A 19,086-nucleotide genomic window follows, 5' to 3' on the forward strand; every position below is an offset into this window, starting at 1 on the left:
CCTAGAAGCAACGACTCTCCTTGTCATACGACATTTCTCTGATAACACTGGAGCCAAGAGTGGAGAAAAGAGACAATAGTACTGAGTGTTGCTTTGTTATTAAAAATTGGAAAAATGAGCATGGCTGCTGGCATGTAGGACAGTGGGGACAGTGGCACTGCAATCACAGAGCCCAGACCGGGCTGGGGCTGCACAGGGCTGAGGGACAGGAAAACTACGCACCAAGAGCTGGCCCCACCACAACGAGGGGCAGGAGCCTGGACAAAGGAGTCCGCTGAAAACCGACCTTCGGCCTCTGCAGGGGTTGCAGACATTGTACTTCCCAAGGCTAAGGGAAAAGATGAGGCCACTAACACGTGACCGGATCCAGATTGTCATTCGGTCAAGCCATGCGGGTACAAGCAGGAATGACAGGGAATGGAGGGGCACAAAGGACTATATAGTTCAGCGATGGCGAACCTATGACACGCGTGTCAGAGGTGACACGCGAACTCATGTTTTGGTTGATTTTTCTTTGTTAAATGGCATTTAAATATATAAAATAAATACCAAAAATATAAGTCTTTGTTTTACTATGGTTGCAAATATCAAAAAATTTCTATATGTGACACGGCACCAGAGTTAAGTTAGGGTTTTTCAAAATGCTGACACGCCGAGCTCAAAAGGTTCGCCATCACTGATATAGTTCATAGCCACGCTTCCCGGTAGGTCCGTGTTCTGTAGCAACCAGCACGTGGCTCAAATGAGGAGTGCAGATTTTGCAGGAGGAAAGGTGTAAATGGAGACAGTGGGTGGAAATGCTGCTCAGGTGGCCGTGGGGAGCCCTTCTGGGCCCACAGCATCTTAAAGAGAGCTGGCCGGGCATTCGGTTCCTTAGCAATGAGAGAGAGGAGGAGGTGGTCAAGGAGAAGTCTAAGTCTAAGTGGTCATGGAGGCTGCCCATGCTGGTGACGCGTAACAGAGACTAGAAGGATCTCCATGCTTCTGCTCGCCTATTTCAGAGTAAGCATCTAAGACAGTATTAAAATTAATAATGGAGGGAGTGGAGGAATACAATTACATTCTTAGCAGTGGACGTGTAATGTCTTTAGCCAAGTGGAGAAGTGGAAGGACAGCAGGAGACAGAGCAGCTCCCTGAGCCCTGATGACTGGGTCCTCCTCTCCTCATTGCAGTTGCTGTCGGCCAAGGTATCTAGTGAGAGCAGCTGGCAGTTCTGCTTGAGGCCATGGTGTTCCTATAACTGCATCTGGATCTAATTTGAAGCCGATTCTGAGTCTCCCAGAGACCAATTCATCACAGTCGGGCCTGGGCAGAACGGCCTGCGAAGTCAGGCTCCTGCCAGCTATTTACAGCCTCAGATGGGTCTTTGTCCCAAAAGGCTTGGCGAAGAAGACGAAGCAGGCACCACTGTTTCTGCCGTCATAGGCTGGGTAGTGCTGGGAAAGCACAGTCATTCATCCAGTTTCTCAGGTTTGTTTTCTTCATTGAGCGGAAATGCTGAATTCAGAGCAATGTGCCCGGTGAAAACCCTGACAGAAAGATGGGCCATTGACAAATGTCTGCCCCACTGGATGGAGCATAAGAGCTCCACTTGGGCGGAGAGGACAGGGGTGTGTCTGAATCACACTGGAAGCCCAGCACCTATACAGGCCCTGGCACAGAAAGGCCCCACAGACTGACTGAAGAGGGAACAGCCCCACGTTGTTCCAATCAAGTGGCAGAGTTGAACAGAGTAGACTGTTACTGTGCCCAAGGCACTTCTGTTTCACCCTCTTATTCAATCCTTGCATAGCCTTGGAGTAGAGGTTGGCTTCTCCCATTTCATAGGGTAAAAAGGTTCAGAGAGTGTAGTAGGCTGAATCATGGCTCCCAAAGACATCAGGTTTTAATCCCTGGAACCTGTAAAATGTTACTTGTATGGACAAAGGGATTTACCAGATGTAATTAAGCTAAGAGTCATGAGATGGAGATTATCCCGGATTATCCAGATGGGCCCCAAATACAGTTGGTGTTCTTATATGAGAAGGGCAGAGGGAGATTTGACACAGACAGGAGACAGCAATGTGACCATGAAGGCAGAGACTGGAGTGATGTGGCTACAAGCCAAGGACACCAGCAACCCCAGGTAGAAAAGGAAGGGATCAGACCCTTCCCTAGAGCCTCCAAAGGGAACAAAGCCCTGCTGACACCTTGACTTTGGCCCAGTGATGCTGCTTCTGGACTACTGACCCCCAGAACCATTAGAGAAGAAATTTCTGTTGTTTGGAGCCACCAAGTCTGTGGTAATTTCTTATAGCAGCCACTGGACACTAAGGCAGCCTATGATGGGCTCTCTCCGCAGCTAGCAAATGGAGTGAATCAGCTCAAGAACTAGACAAGAACTAGACCCTTAGGCTACAAGTCTCCCAACTCTGCCACCTTAATTTTTTAAAGGACCAAATCTTTGCAATACAGAGGTTCCTTGTACTTCGTCACTATGAAAGTTCCATACTGGCAAGAGCATCAAGCAATGAGTCAGTGCCGAAAACAACCTCTGTGTAAGGGGCCGAGCGTGAGAGGAGGACAGTTATGAAGTCTTCCAGCTTCATCCTTGGCCTTCCACATTTGTCTGTTCCTCGTAACTTGTGCTGGGACCAACTCTGATGCACCACTGAAAATATGGAGCCGCTCAGCTTGCGCTGTGAGTCCATTTCTGCTGCTGAGCTAAAATGACTAGGGATAAAATTTGTCAGTGGGCTATTTCTACTAAGATTCCCAAGAGGAAGGTTCTGGAGCGTGAAAATGTGACAAAGTATATTTGAGAAAAACAGGCTCTCTTCTACCAGTTGTGAATCAAGGCAGAGACATGGGGACCACCATGCACTGATCCCACCGACCCTGGTACAAAATCCCACAGCATCAAGATGCTCCACCTCGGGGCGGCCTTCACACATCTGGGTAAGCAGAGAGCATCTGGGCAGGTGCCTGTTAGGGTTAAAAGTTAGGAGTCTGTTCTCTGACACAGAAGAGGGGGTAAGGGAAGGAGAGAGGAGAAGAGAGGGTGAGAAGGAAGAATGCATGCAAGAATATCATCTAAATCAGGGGTGGGGCACATAAAACCCACAAAATCATTTGGTCTAGCCCTGCCAAGGCATTAGGGGTGAGTTAACTAAATGTTTGACCAAATAGAGCAGGCTAATTTTTTAAGTTGATAATTTTGTATGGCCCACGAATGATGTTATAAATATCCAAATGGCCCTTGGCAGAAAAAAGGTTCCCTACCCCTGGTCTAAACTACAGATTCATGAAAAGCAATAACTGGACAAACACAAGTTTGTTCACCTTCCCAAAACACTAGAATGAAGAAATTTTAGTTTAAGAACTATAAAGACTTAAAATATAAACTGGATGGCAGTCCACATCATGATAGTAAATACCTAATACCTAATATCCTTGGCATCAGGAGAGGGTGTCCTCCACGAAGAGGTCTCAGTGTCCTTGTCGGGGCTAGAAGTCTGGGCAGGTCTTATGCACGTTCATCACGAGAACCCCAACCAAAATGATCTGTCCATTTGGGATCATGTGTAGTGAAATCAAATACCTGAATGTAACGTTCTCTTAGCTATCTTTGATCAAATCAATCTTACCACATTCACGGGGCTCAATTATTCCAAAGAGGGATTTTTGCCCATTTGCAAAACAAGCTCAAACCCTGGTAGAAGAGGACCCTCCAAGTATGAAAAAGCTTGGCTCAGATTTATGATAGAGATAAGCTAGTCAGAAAACACCTTAGAAAAAGTAAAAAATAATGTAAGTTCTCACTTTTAAACTTCATATTTAAAATTCATTTTTCATCACCAACTAATTAAAAAAAAAATTTAACCATTACTTCCTTGTTTTTTAAGCCCTGAATTTTTTGTTCATTTTGAGGTAGAAAAAAATTTACCTAAACCAGTCCATTTTTGAATGGCCCACTTTCATCATGTAGTATGTGATAAATACTTACCTGTTATCCTCACTGACATCCTTAAATATCAAAATGGTACTTACATAATAGTGCTTAGAGCTAAAAGAGAAACCAACACATATAAACCTTTTGCCCAGAGCAGTAGCTATGACTAGGGACAACATCAGTTAAATAAGTACCAGATATTAAATAAATGTTTAATAAATAAATATTTAATCAACATTAAAAGTAGCAAAGTCAATGTCTGTATCCCCTGGCTTCCTGCTCCTTGTCAAAGGACGTCTTGGTTCAGATGCCTGCACAAAAATCAGACACTCAGGCTCTAGAAAACTAAACCCCATCACAGTGAATTCTGAGCTTTCTTACCTCTCTTTCTAGACAAAACCATATCCTTTATGATTTGCATAATAACTCGCCCAAGTATCGAGACGGCAATCAGGTGATACACTCTCCATGGAGTCAATGCGAGGAACCTATCAAAGCAAGAACAAATCATTTCAGTTTGAGGATTTTTATTTTTTTAAAAATTAGGTTCAGTTTCTGCCAACACTCAACAATTTCACTTTCAAATCACCCCAATATGAGCACATAAAAGTCATTTAATAGGCATCGATGTCAACAAAATAAAAGCACTTGATCCACATATAATTTTGTGCTAGGCTTTCTGCTCTAACCTGTAATTTGGGCAGAGAATCTGCTATCTTGGGTGTGGCCCAAATTTCGCTCTGCTAACAGATGGAGAATGGAATTGACCTGAAACACAATTATGATCGGCTGCAAAGGCAGAGCTACAGGGCTCTTAATACAAACAGAGACGCTAAATAGAAGCCCTGTCCTCCGTTTTATGTTTTACTTTTATGCCGTATTCATTTCTTTAACTACTACGCCCTCCCCACCAGTCTCTTAAAAATAGCAGTTATTAAGAACTCAATTTGCTAATAACCATTTTTCCTTAGAATCACTACCCTTTTGTCCATTTGCCCACCTCTCTCCAGAGGAAAACAAAGAATCCTTTATCTTGAACAGCATATAGATCTTATAACACTTTTTTTTTTTTTAAATTGGACTTATCAAGGAATAGAATGGCAAAGTCACAAGGAGCTCTGGGGCTTCCTATGGAGGTTGAAGCCCATTTTACACTAGTTAATTGGCCAAGCTAGTAATGACATGAACATTCATGTAATCATAATTCATAGAAAATTAACTTAACAAATGCATCATGTAATGCTAAGTGCAAGGCATTGTAGAGACTATAGAGAACTAAAGAACATATGAGCACTGCCTTCTAGAAATTTACTTTCTCATCAGAGACTAATACAGATTGAGCTAGCCAAGTACCTCACAGGGAGTCTGTCTAGAAACACAGGTAAACAGCTCCCTACACGGCATACCCCTCTCGCAGACACCATATCCTGAAGTCGTCCCAGGGACACACCACCCACTTGTATTTCTTATTCAATGATGAAATGTTGAAAACAAAATCACACACTACCCCCAGCTGGATGTGGACTCGTCACTGTACTTTCCAAAGATGCACTTAAGTGGCAGAACAGTGACGACACTGTTAGTCAGTCCCTATGAGAGGCAACACTGGGACAGGAGATTCAAAGCTAGGGATTATAACCCTACTTGGTGCAACTGCCCTGACTAACAAGGGTGGGAAATGTTTTCAAAACCCTAAGTTTTTTTAAAAAGGGGGAGTTCGTGGTGTATCCAGTGTCAGGCTTCCTAGTTGCTGGCAAAAAAGGGGAGAATAGTGACCTGTTATTCCCAGTGCTTGGGGAGCTACGACTCCTTGATACTCTGTAGCCAAACCTGAGGCCCAGTAAAAAGTGGCTGCAAATATTTGAGCACCAATATATGTATCAGGAACGTCCACTGTGGGCCCACATGCCAATGGACACTGTCCAGTTGGATTTCAATTGGCAGGACAACCTCAAGGCCAGAGACTATGTCATCCCAAGCAGAAAAGCCCTTTCTCATTCTTTCCTAAGGGTCCAATTAAAAGGAACGCAGAGACAGAAACAAACAGAAAGACATAGAGATGATAGATAGATAGATAGATAGATAGATAGATAGATAGATAGATAGATAATAGATAGATAGATAGATGATTGACAGATATAGCGATAGAGAGAGATAGAGACAGATATACAGAGATACAGAGACAGGGAATGCCTGTGGATGAGTTTGCAAGCATAAGTGGTCTGGCTGCCTCACAGGCCTCAGTCCCCACAACACCCTATACTCTATTTCTCGAACATTCCAAACTGAGAGTGAACCTGGGATTAGAATGAATCTCTTCTGATGGCTGTCAATTCTTCAGGGTCCTCCAACTTCAGCCCCTGATCCTGGGGCCTCTTGGATCCCTCAGCAGGTTCAGGAAGCTGGGCAAGCAAAGATCCTGTTCCTGCAGCTTATTCTGTTCCCCTGCCCTCCGCCCGTCCCCCGGTCCCCCGCTCCCCCGCCCCTCCCCCGCCCCTCCCCCCCCACACACACACCACACCGATGGAGGGAGTGTGCACGCTGGTCTTAGGCTCCTTTCAGCTGTAGTTATTTTTATTTAAAATAATACTTTAATGTCTTCTGTTACATTTAGTGATTTTTAAAATGTTTCAGTAAATAGCACAAAATGTAACAGAACATTTTTCAGTGGGAAACTGGGATTCTGGAAAGGCCGCACAGGGCCAGGCACTGGCCTGAGTGACTTCCCTTCCCTCAAGGCTGCCGTCTCCCTGATCCTCACTGTTATTCTGTGAGGTCCCCACCTTTGACAATGAGGAAACTGAAGCTCAGAAAGACAGTCACTTAACTGGGTTCACCTTGCTAGAAGCTAGTTCACACCTCACTTCAGAACCCCTATTCCCCAGCCACAGACACACACACACACCACACACCACACACACATACACACACACACACACACACACACACACACACACACAGAGGCACGCACACAAAGACACACGCACATACAGAGGCACCGATGCACATACACATGCATATACTTGCCCATCTCCACGAGTGTTTATTTCCACTATATTTTAGTCCAAAAAGCAGTGGAGAGAGCCAAAATATCTACGATCCCACAGAATAAGTACAAATAGATAAGAAAATTGGAAAAGGGAAAATAAACAAAAAAGATTACTCAATTCTGAGGTTAGCCCACAAGAATTCAAGCCATGAGTTGAGCTGCAAGAAGAAAGCCACAAACTGGGATCCGAGAAGACCTCTTCAGGCTAAGACTTAATGCTTCATTATGAGAATCCCCTTTTTTTACCCCAATAAGAGAAGACCAACTAACACAAAGAACATTTTCGTATCTTCTTAATATGAAAAGAACTGACTGATGAAACACAGCGAGGACTAAGTAAAGCAGCCAGTGCACAGACAACCACCCAGGCGCCCTCGGACAGCCCGGAACCACAATAACGACCGAACACCACCTGGCCTTGTTAGAAGTGACTCTGTGGGGACGTTTGTTTGCTTTCCAGTCTTTTCATTGTTTGCCAAGGAGAAGCTGTAAACTAGGAAGAAAGAGAAGTGCTGGTTGGACGTGTTCCAGCAGGGAACAAAGCCACCTCCTCACACTGAGTTCAAACGTGGGTGTGCTAGAGGCGCTGCCTTTACCCAGCAGGTCTGTCCGTCCAGCTCCCTCTGTGTGCCCACCTGGGGCAGTGCCAGGGGTAGAAACAACCCTAACAACTTTCTCTAATTAAACAAGGGAGACAAAGCCGTCCCTCAGCACAGCCCTACCCAAGCTCCAACGGAAAACACGTCTCTCCTCACCATTCCACCTGAGATTTCCAGGCCCATATTAACTCTCCAAACAAGACAGACAACGCCCGTGAAAAACAAGGTGGGGAAGAAGAAGAAAAGAATATGTAATAAGGAAAGATGACGGTTTCCCATTAAGTTCTCCACGCGAGCGCCTTAGCTTCTGTGCTTATAACATTTGCCCTTAAGCACAAACAATTACAGAAAATGCCTCAGTTCAACCACAAACGCAGTCAGCAAGGACTCTGAGGCTGGAAGAGAACAGGGTCCACATTTCCATCACAGGCCTGCACGGCAATCAGATGAGAAGAGAACGAGAGGTCAAATTCAAAAGCCTGGCAAAGGCACAAGAGTGAGTCAGATACCATCCCGTGGACAACTGTCACACTCGGTAGCCAGACATGCTGAAAACCAGTCTCCCTGGCAGACGGCAATCAAATTAGAGCCCTCCGCTGCTCTCCCAGAGTAATGCTTTTTCCTTCTTAGTACTCATCTTGATTCCTACTTGTCCATTTGTCTGTCGGCTGTTTACCATTTCCTTACACCACTCTGCAAAGTTCATGAGGGAAGGGTCCAATCTCCTCTGTTTACTGATGTCACCCCAGCAATAGGTCACTCACTGGCCAGTAGCAGGTGCTCAAGAAATACATTTTGTACTGTTGTTCATTCAATATATATTAACGATTGTATGTCAATTTGTGCAAATAATCATGCATGTAACTGACGTAATCATCAAACATTAAATCCCTAAAGCACACTATTATAACAGTAACAGTTTGCTAAAATGAAAAAACAAAAATGTATGGAGGAGCATAAAAACTTCTAATCAGTTTTTTGAAATCCTTCCACGAAGCAACTGAGAATATGGATGGCCCTTGGACCTTGGCTTAGATTAATTTTTCTCTTTAAGGGAAGACCGGGCTTCTCACTAGCTATTGGAAGTCAGTCTGTCTCTCCTAACTGCCACTGTGCCAAAGCCCTGTTGCCATGATGTGGTTGGTCAGGTCAAAGTGATAGTGCCTCGCTATGTCATAGATCCTTGTCTCTGGAGGCGCAGCAGATGCACCTCCCTTCAAGTCTAAGAAGCCAAGCTTACAAGGAAAGCCACACCAATACACAATATATGTTTGGGAGTTCTTCTAACAGCCATGCTATTTATTTATTTATTTATTTATTTATTATTTATTTGTGAGAGAGAAAGCGAGAGAGAGAGAGAGAGAGAGAGAGAGAGAGAGAGACGTCAATTTGTTGTTCCACTTATTTATGCATTCATTGGTTGATTCTTGTATGTGCCCTAACCGGGGATCAAACCCACAACCTTAGCATATTGGGACGACCCTCAGCCATGCTCTTCAATGCCACAGGCATGTGGCAATCATGGGGTCATAAGCCTTACAACATGCGCCTATTTGCACCAAGCAAACTCCATGCACTTCAGAGATTTCATGGGCAACATTAGAGCTAAGAGCATAGACACAGATTCCAATGTCTTAGTCATACATGGCACTAATATACAAACAGTCTGAACTTTCAACTATGCAGTATTTGGTGACATTATTAAAAGTGAAAGTTTTAATGGAAATAACCAATTTCCAGTTTGATGAATGAAAGCTGGTGTTCACTAATACTACTGAATTTAAAAACAAACAAACAGAAAAGCAATTTTTAAATCATATTTCCCATTTATACTGGATTATATTTTAAAATGGATTCTAATAAATTTAGAACATGAGCCAAAAGTGAAATTGTATTAAGTATTTTTAAATATTTAAATATCATATACTTTAAAAAGGTTAAGAGTTTCGTGTACCATTTTGCATAAACTATGATGATAAACTGGTTAAAGTCTCTCACCAAAACTTTCTGATATTATACACAACAATGCAAGTTGTTGTTTTGAATTTGCCCAGAAAGTTTTGGGAAGTTAAATTTAAAAGGTGAACTTATCCTATCTAATAAAAGAGAAACATGGTAATTAGCCATACATCCGCTACCCTTCCCATTGGCTAATCAGGGCGATATGCAAATTAACTGCCAGCCAAGATGGCGGCCGACAGCCAGGCAGCTTGAAGCTAACATGAGGCTTGCTTGCTTCAGTGACAAAGGAAACTAATGTTCCCCGCCTGCCTTGCCAGCCTCTGAGCTTGCAGTTTGAAACATTGTTACAAATATAGAAGCTAAACAAAACCCCAGAAACCTGCGTTCAGCCAGCCAGGATCTCAGAGCTGGAGTTGATACAGTGTTTCAATTATAGAACCCAAACAAACCAGATACCTGCTTTCTGCAGCAGAGGCCTCAGAGCTGGAGCCAGAGCTAAAGCTGGCCCAGAATCAAAAGAAAAAGAAAAAAAGGAGCAGTTGGGAGCTTCAGTCACCCGCCAGCCTGAAAACAGCCCTCAGCCCCTCACCCAGACTGGCCAGGTACCCCAGTGGGAACCCCCACCCTGAAGGGTGTGTGACCAGCTACAAACAGCCATCATCCCCTCATCCAGGCTGGCCAGGCACTCCAGTGGGGACCCCCACCCTGATCCAGGACACCCTTCAGGGCAAACCAGCTGGCCCCCACCCGTGCACCAGGCCTCTATTCTATATAGTAAAAGGGTAATATGCCTCCCAGCACCGGGATCAGCGTGACAGGGGGCAGCGCCCAAACCCCCTGATCACCCTGCGGCTCTGTGTGTGACAGGGGGCAGGGCCACAACCTCCCTATCCGCCCTGCTCTGTTTGTGACAGGGGAAGGCGCCCCAACCCCCTGATCAGTCCTGCTCTGTGCCTGATAGGGGGGAGCTCCCTAACCCCCTGATCACCCTGCAGCTCTGTGTGTGACAGGGTGTGGCGCCCCAACCCCCTGATCGGCCCTGCTGTGTGTGTGACAGGGTGCGGCGCCCCAACCCCCCCACCCCCCTATGGGCCCTGCTCTGTGTGTGACGGGTTAGAGCCATAACCTCCCCATCGGCCCTGCCCTGAGTGTGAGAGTGGCAGCACCCCAACCCCCTGATCAGCCCTGCTCTGTGCGTGACAGGGTACGGAGCCCCAACCCCCCTGATGGGCCCTGCTCTGTGCATGACGGGGCAGCGCCCCAACCCCCTGATTGGTCCTGCTCTGTGCGTGACAGGGTACGGAGCCCCAACCCCCCTGATGGGCCCTGCTCTGTGCATGACAGGGGGCAGCGCCCCAACACCCTGGTTGGCCCTGCTCTGTGCGTGACAGGGGGCAGCGCCGCAACCTCCCCATCGACCCTGCCTTGAGTGTGACGGGGCGGTGCCCCAACCCCCCAATCAGCCCTACCCTGAGCATGACTGAGGGTGGCATCGCAACCTCCCAATCCGCCCTGCTCTGTGCATGACAGGGGTGTCGCCCCAACTCCCCAATCGGCCCTGCTCTGAGCCCGACCAGGGGCTGCACCTAGGGATTGGGCCTGCCCTCTGCCACCCGGGAGCAGGCCTAAGCCAGCAGGTCGTTATCTCCCGAGGGGTCCCAGACTGCGAGAGGGCACAGGCCAGGCTGAGGGACCCCCCTTTCCCCCCCACCCCGAGTGCACAAATTTTTGTGCACCGGGCCTCTAGTAAGTATATAAGCAAATATATAATCATTCCTAAAATTAATAGAAAGAAAGTTTTCATACTACAGCCAGTGCCCCAGCATATGTCCAGGGAGGGTGCAGGGATAGCACAGCAGGAGGAGGCTCACCTAATGCCCCTCCTCCAGCTCCTAAGCCCTTTCTTCCACATACAAAGATGGATTGGGACTGCATGCAACTCATGCTGAGCCCCAGACGAGGCCACGAGGCCACCTCCTGACTCGTGTGCCGGGGTCCAACCCCAGCGGGGCCAGGGGTCCCCAAAGGTGTGGACGGAGTCGGCGAAGAAGGAAGGACACGGAGACAGTGTTCAGTTGATCAGCAGCCTAGCCAGGATCTCCAGCCAAGTTCTGGTCTGGATCTCCAGAGAGGTTCTGGTTAGGATCTCCAGCCAGGTTCTGTGTCCATGTTCTCTTGCTAGGTTCTCCAGGTTCTCCAGCCAGATTCTGTAGCCATGTTCCCTCGCTAGGTTCTCCAGCCAGGTTCTGCCCAGGTTCTCCAGCCAGGTTCAGTCACCAGGTTCTAGTCAGGTTCTCTTGCCAATTTCTGTAGTCAGGTTCAGCCCAGGATCTTTTGCCATGTTCTCTCCAGCGAAGTTCTTCTGTCTCTAGGCTCTGTGTAGGTTCTGTCTTCTGAGTTCGGTGTTCTAAGTTCTGTGTCTTGCTGTCTTGTTGCATCTGTATTTATACCAGTTGATTCAATCCTATCAATCTCTATTACAAAGGTTAGGGCGTTTCTTATCTCCATTCCAGGGGGTAAAGATTATGTAGCTTAAGCATGATTGTTAATAGTTAAAGTGATTAATTACCCACCTGGCACTAGTTAAGAGGTTTTATTCCCTCCCTAACTTCAGGGGAAAATCCCTACCTGGGGAAACAACCTTTCTCAGAGACCTTGGTTAAAACACATAGTGCCAAGAAGGTGAGCAAACATATTAAAAACAGTATGCCATATATGCCAGGTCCCTTGAAACAGCAAGCATGGACCGGCTCCCGGCACTCGTGGTGGAAGTCCCCTCTCCGGGATCCAGGGATGTGCATTCTCATGCACCGTGGTCCCTAAACTGTACTCTTCTGATGGACTCTCTAGTCCTGATTTTTACATTTTATTTCCAATGAAAGCTTGAATTTGTTAAAACACTGAATGTGTGCCTGGTTTTTGTTTGTTAACGCCCTCTATTATATGTACTAGTTACAGGAGAGCTTAATGAGAAGTCAACAGCTATTTTAAAGAGGTTTTATTAAAAACAACAACAACAAAACACACCCTTAAATTGTAGTCGGTTGCTCTAACCGGTTTGGCTCAGTGGATAGAGCGTCGGCCTGTGAACTGAAAGGTCCCAGGTTCGATTCTGGTCAAGGGCATGTACCGTGGTTGCGGGCATATCCCCAGTGGGGGGTGTGAAGGAGGCAGCTGATCGATGTTTCCCTCTCATCGATGTTTCTGACTCTCTATCCCTCTCCCTTCCTCTCTGTAAAAAATCAATAAAATATATTAAAAAAACTGTAGTCGGTAACCAATGTAACTATTGAAGTGGCCATGCCTGTGTTAACGGGTCCTGGGGTTGTTCTAGAAAACAACCCAAGTATCGGCTTGTAGTTCAGGAAGACAGGCAAATGTTTCCTTCGAATAGTAAATGAATGTTCAAGTGACAAGAACGTCCCCCTACGACAGGTTTCCGGGATGCAGTTATCCCCATGGGGTGAGAAAAGGTGGTACTGCCACTTGCTGAATGTTAAACATCTTGTTTCAGGTAGATGTGCTCACGTTGCACCATTACAACCGAGAGCAAGACAGTCTTCAATTGTCTCCTCTTGTCAAAATTGACTTTTAACAAACTTCGGCTCCGTGGACAGGGGTAAGGAGGGAGGATGTGGTCTGAAGCTCACAGCTGGGAGCTTCTGAGGATCCCGACAAACCATGGGGAGATCTGTCCATACTCCTTCCCCAGACTCTCAAGACCACCCGAGACGCGGCTGGATCGATACAGTAAATTTCCCACAGTGACCTGAGAACTCGGAGCAGTGATCCTGGCACCCGGGAACATTCTTATTTTGCCGTCCAAGCTTTCATCACGCTTGTTTCAACGCTCAGCAGTTTTAAAAAGGGGTCAGGAGGCCCCGAGGCGGGGCCCGTTGTCACCAGCTCACGGAGGGGCTTGGGCCTCAGTTTCTTCAGCCATACAATGAGGTGATGACGTAGCCGGAGCAGAGTCCCTACCTTTTGTTTCCTCATACAGATGCCGTCTTTTGAAAGAGTTTAGCTGCTAACAAAACAACCTGGTTTACTAGGTCAGAGCTGGTGTAACTTGATCACAGAAATAAGTATCTTCCATCAGCTGTTTGAAATACGGAAAAACAGGTTAGTGCCTTCAAAGCACTGGGGAGCTCGGGGTCCTAGAGGATTTTAATAGATTCATGTTATGGTTCTTTGGCTGAACTCTGCTACCCCGGACCCACAAGACACGAGCGAAAGTGCCAGGGTGCTTTTTTGGAAGCTGACCAGCAGAAAGTGGCACCTGCGTGGCCTGAAGCTCCCAACCAAACCTAAAATGTAAATAGCAGTGACACTCTTCTAACTCAGCACATCCTGGTCGCATCCTGGCCTATGACAAGTTAGGATGTTTGTTTTGAGCACATGCAAAGGCAAAGCATGAATTCTATCCACCTTTGGTTCATTAGGTGAAGTCTATTCTAGGACTCTATGTGTACCTGCAAAGCCAGGCCTGACACCCACCTCCCAGGGCATGACTCAGCAAAGCCCACAGCCCACAGCCAGGGCAACCTCCCTGCACAACTGCAGGGGGCGCCACGCAAGCTGTGCTATGTGTGAGTACCCCTTGGAGGCACACAGAAGCCCTGTGTTCAAGTCCACAGGACTACAATGGCAGCTTTTATACAGCCAACGTTGAGTCCTGGAAGTATGAAAGCCAAAAAGAAATGCTTTACTTATATGCATGCAACAGACAAATGTTACTTACTAATGGACACAAGACACTGGGGGGTGGGGGAAGCCGGGGGAATGTCAAGGGGGAGAAAAAAGGAGACATGCGTAATGCTCTCTGAAATATTTTAATAAAAAAAAAAAAAAAAAAAAAGAAATGCTTTAAGCTTGCCCTTAAGCGCTAAAGCACTAGTGATGATAATACAGCAGCCTGGCCAATTCCCTGTTTACCTAAATATCAGCCATCAGAAATCAATAGCTGGACCTGCTACCAATCATCTACAAGAGATTGGAAAGGCCTTGGAAAGGCATCCGACTGCTCAAACGCAACACTGGAAGCAAGAGAGGAGACAGGAAGGGCAATGCTTCAAAATTCTAAGAGCAAATTATTTCCAACCCAGAACTCTAAAGCAAAACAGACTAGCAACCAGCTGGAAGGGTGAGACAGAGATATTTCCTGCACAGGCGTTCTCACAACATGCATTTCCTTTGTACTTTCTTAGAGGTGGAGAATGTGCTCTCTCAGTACAGAAGGAGTTCACCAAGAAAGAGTCCAGTAACAGGGGGAAAACAAACAGAAATGAGAGACTCCAAACAAACAAGAAAACCTTAAACCTTCGTGAATGTTCTTAAGGGGAAGAAAAGGGGCCTCCCCCTCGAGGCTGTGACTTCTCCTGACTCTGTCTGCAGCATGGGCCCAGTGATGGAGGCTCCCGCAGAGGAGGGAAGGAAGGGGTGACGGATGCAGATGTCCTAAGAGGACAGCAGGCCCTGGGGACAATCACATGAGATAAGTATAGGAGGGTGAGGACTCTGAGAGGGGTGGCTCCAGGGAAAAGGATAAAAAGAGAGGAACTCAAACTGGCAGCCTGATACATTTGACGCATTATTAAAAGGAGTTTTCCAGAAATGCTGGAAAATTAAGATGATCAAATAGAAAAAACTGCTAAGAGTAACAGCAAAATGAAGTTGTACAAGCACAGTACTGTAAACATGGCATTCTCCTTAGTTCATGTATAAACAATGCTTACACAGTCACAATGATAAGTGATCAAACCAAAAATTGTGACATCATTACAGTAGATGGAGGAGCGGAAGGGAGTGTGTGTGTGAATTAGGGCAGGAGGAAACAAAATAATGTCTCAAATTGCTCAATCAAGAAATGGCATTAAAAAAATGTTAACAGCCCAGCTGGTGTGGCTCAGTGGTTGAGTGTCAACCTATTAACCAGGGTGTCAAGGTTCGATTCCCAGTCAGAGCACCTGCCCAGGTTGCAGGCTCAATCCCCAGTAGAGGGCATGCAGGAGGCAGCTGATCAATGATTCTCTCTCCATTTATACTTCTCTCTTTCCCTCTCCCTCTCTGAAATCATTAAAAATATTTTTTTTAAATCTTTTTTAAAAAAGTAACCTACTGACTAGACTTATTGTGGTGATCTTTTCACAATATATATAAATATGAAATTATTATACTGTATACCTAATATGTTATATGTCAATTATACCTCACAATTTTTAAAAACAAATTATAAATAATGTAAAAAAATGGCATTTTAAGGATATTATTTAGAAAAGCCTAAAGAGAGCTAAAAGCAAATCATTAACAATATTTGCTCTGAGAAACAACCAGGAAGTGGAAAGAGATGGGACAAGAAAATGTCTTGGCTTTTATTAAAAGTCAGTTGGGATTAATCGATCTGAGAGACAGCGAAAAAGAGAAAGCATGCAGGTGTGTGTAGAGAGAGAGAGACTGACTTTCATATGCAGTACTTTCCATATCATTTACTACATATTCTATAAACGTAGCTTTAATTGTTTTCTTTTTACGTAACTGGTTGTCAACAGAGTTTTACTAAGTTTCTAAAAACTAGAAAAACAGACCCACAGAAAAATAAAATACCTTCAAATTGTTCCAGGTACCATGAAAAATACAAGCAGATCTAAATACTGAAATTAACAGGCAAGACCCAGAGAAGGTGGCAGGGATGACCCACGGCGGTGACTGCGGACTGAGACAGTAGGGGGGCTGTGGGTGACATGCTGGACACAGGCAGAGCCGCAGAGGCGGAAGGAGCAGTAAGAGCTGAAACAGAGCAGGGAGGCTCTGCAGATGGGCCGGAGGAGCAGGGGGTCTGAGTCCCCAAACATCCTCCCCTGCTCTGTCAATAAAGACGCCACCATCACTGCCAGCCAACGGCCCAGCTCCCCTCCCCCAGGGTATGGCAGAAGTGCTCCTTAAAGACAGGATGCCATCCCCAACACTAAACGCACCCAGGCTCACAGCCCAAAGGACACATGTTTTAGGTGCTATTCGACACCATCAAGCAGCACAGCCACCTGAGAAGATGCGGGGTCCACATGACCTTTTACCTGGAGAGAAAGGGCCACCCTCCAATCAAAAGGGCAAACACAAAAGGGCACCCAACATGATGAAGCTGGACCACCTGACAACTCAGAGAGATGCACTCTAGGCTTTTGCAATTAACGCTGGAAAACGGAAAACAAAGGTGGTAGAATGGAGCTGTGGTTAGTGATGAAATTTTATTTGGAAAAATAAATCAGCTTCTTTCCTGAAAGCAGATAAGAGACAACCAGCTATGTGGGAGGCAGCCAATGTTTTAATTGAGAAGTAAATTCACTGGGTCCTGTAGAAGACTTATGGGATAAGCCATATAACGTCACACTCATTTTACCCCCCTTGCAGTAGGCTCTAGTTCAGGGGTGGGCAAACTTTTTGACTCAAGGGCCACAATGGGTTCTTAAACTGGACCGGAGGGCCGGAACAAAAGCATGGATGGAGTGTTTGTGTGAACTAATATAAATTCAAAGTAAACATCATTACATAAAAGGGTACGATCTGTTTTTTTTTTTTTTTAGTTTTATTCATTTCAAACGGGCCGGATCCGGCCCGTGGGCCGTAGTTTGCCCACGGCTGCGAGTCTAGTTGATAGGGGGAAAAATGTACAAAAGCCTGGTTGGAATCCAAGCTCTGCCACGTACTGTCATCTTGGGGCAAGTGACTTAAATGCCCTGGGCCTCAACGTTCCCCTCTGCAAAATGGGACAATGACCCCTTGCTGGGTGGTGTGAGAAATAAATAATAACTATGCCAAGTGCCACAAAGCAGGAGCCCAATAAATGGTCATTGTTAAAATCAATGATCACTTCAGGTATCCCCAAGTGAAATCATGTAAGCCCACAGAAAGTGTGCCCCCAATTTGTCAAAAGAACACCGGCTGTTACTCAGCAGTGTATCCAAATCGATGTATCCAGTAACCCAGGCGTGGCCACAACTTGAGCGAGTGCTGGCGTCATCTGTTTATCTTTCCAATGAAAGGCTCGCTCAGTGTCTGGGCAGAGATGAGAGGCCGGCTGGCCCATGGGTGGCTGCAGCTCCTTCTCCCAGTTCTAAGACTCCATGTGGAGCATGCAAGTGGCCACACCTCGCCCAGCGTGTTTTCATTTAGGTAGTGCTGCCTTCATCCCCAAGAGAAAAATATTTCCTTCCCAAATAAACTGAAATAAGCAGAGAAGAAAGCATGTAGAAAATGAAAATCTTGCCCAGACAGCGTGGCTCAGTGTTTGAGCTTCAACCCATGAACCAGGAGGTCACCAATTCGATTTCCGGTCAGGGCACATGCCTGGGTTGCAGGCTCAATTCCCAGTGTGGGGCGTGCAGGAGGCAGGCCATGGATGATTCTCTCTCATCATTGACGTTTCTACCTCTTTCTCCCTCTCCCTTCCTCTCTGAAATCAAGACAAAAACATTTAAAAGAAAATGAAAATCTTCCTGAAGAATCTTTGAAAACACTTCAGAGTTTTATGCTTCTGAACGCATGTATGTAAAGAGATGTGGATACTACAGACACTTTTGAGCTCGCTTCTGTCATTTCCCGAGCAATACTGACTACTAATACAATACAGCATAGAGGTGGCCACAATACTAAATTTAGCACTATTCCATGAAAAAAATGCAGCTTGAAAAAAATTGGTCTATGAGGACAAAGATGAAAATACAGGGATCTGATAAAAATGTATTTACTGTAGAAATGGCCGGACATAAATAAAACCAGGAAAACAATGTCATCCAGCGCTTCCCCCCAATTATTTGTGATTTCCTGCTATCCTTCCCCATGAAAGATATAGCCAGCCTCGTCCTTGCTCAACCTTCTCAATCTCAGTAAATCGTTCCTCCTTCAAAGAGGTATTAGTCACCACTGTCCAAGGACTCCTGGGCACGTCCACTACAGGCACGCCTGCCTTTCCCCCTGGTCCCCAGGTATGGGAGGAAGAGGTGTCCGCCTAAGCCCAGCCCTTTCAGCCCTCCTCTAACAAGCTGGAGGCACCATCGTTGATGATATAGAGGGGCTGTTGACACCAAGTGCGAGTTGGACCCTGCAACCTTCCAAACCAACCCCACAGGACAGCACACCAAGGACCCCCAGTGGGTCCTGGGCATTCCAGATTACACGGGTGCCCAGCCTAAGACGTCACAGAAGTCATAGTACCCAAGGTCTCCTGCCCTTGTGCAGTCACCTCAGGCAAATCACGTTCTTGCAGTTTCACTATTCACACACATGAAGGGTAATGTTGTCATGCGATGCCAGATGCTCTGGGAAAAGCCCAAGGCCTAGACTTTCCTGTATGCCAAGCCTCCAACTGTGGGTTCCATACTAAATCCCATCAGGGCACTTTCTAGGCTGCAGAGACAGCGTGCCCCGAGAGGGAGGCTGCGCTGGAAGGCATCCAATGTCAGTGCTGTGACCCGCCAGGAGACTGAGAATAGGGGCATTTTGCTCCATCCCTTGCCTGTCCAAGGCAACCGTCATGTGGCCGCAGAAA

General features: G+C 46.2%; 1 protein-coding gene across 1 annotated transcript in view; it reads right to left on the reverse strand.

Moving 5' to 3' along the window:
- The window catches only part of RETREG1 (reticulophagy regulator 1), a 108,532-nt gene that overhangs the window by 83,501 nt on the left and 5,945 nt on the right, over positions 1 to 19,086 (reverse strand). The window contains exon 2 of the mRNA XM_036308108.1: positions 4,314 to 4,420. Coding sequence (XP_036164001.1) covers positions 4,314 to 4,420 — 107 coding nt within the window. The remainder of the gene's footprint in view (positions 1 to 4,313; positions 4,421 to 19,086) is intronic.

The sequence above is a fragment of the Myotis myotis genome, unplaced genomic scaffold (assembly GCF_014108235.1).
Source record: "Myotis myotis isolate mMyoMyo1 unplaced genomic scaffold, mMyoMyo1.p scaffold_m19_p_5, whole genome shotgun sequence".
Classification (NCBI taxonomy): domain Eukaryota; kingdom Metazoa; phylum Chordata; class Mammalia; order Chiroptera; family Vespertilionidae; genus Myotis; species Myotis myotis.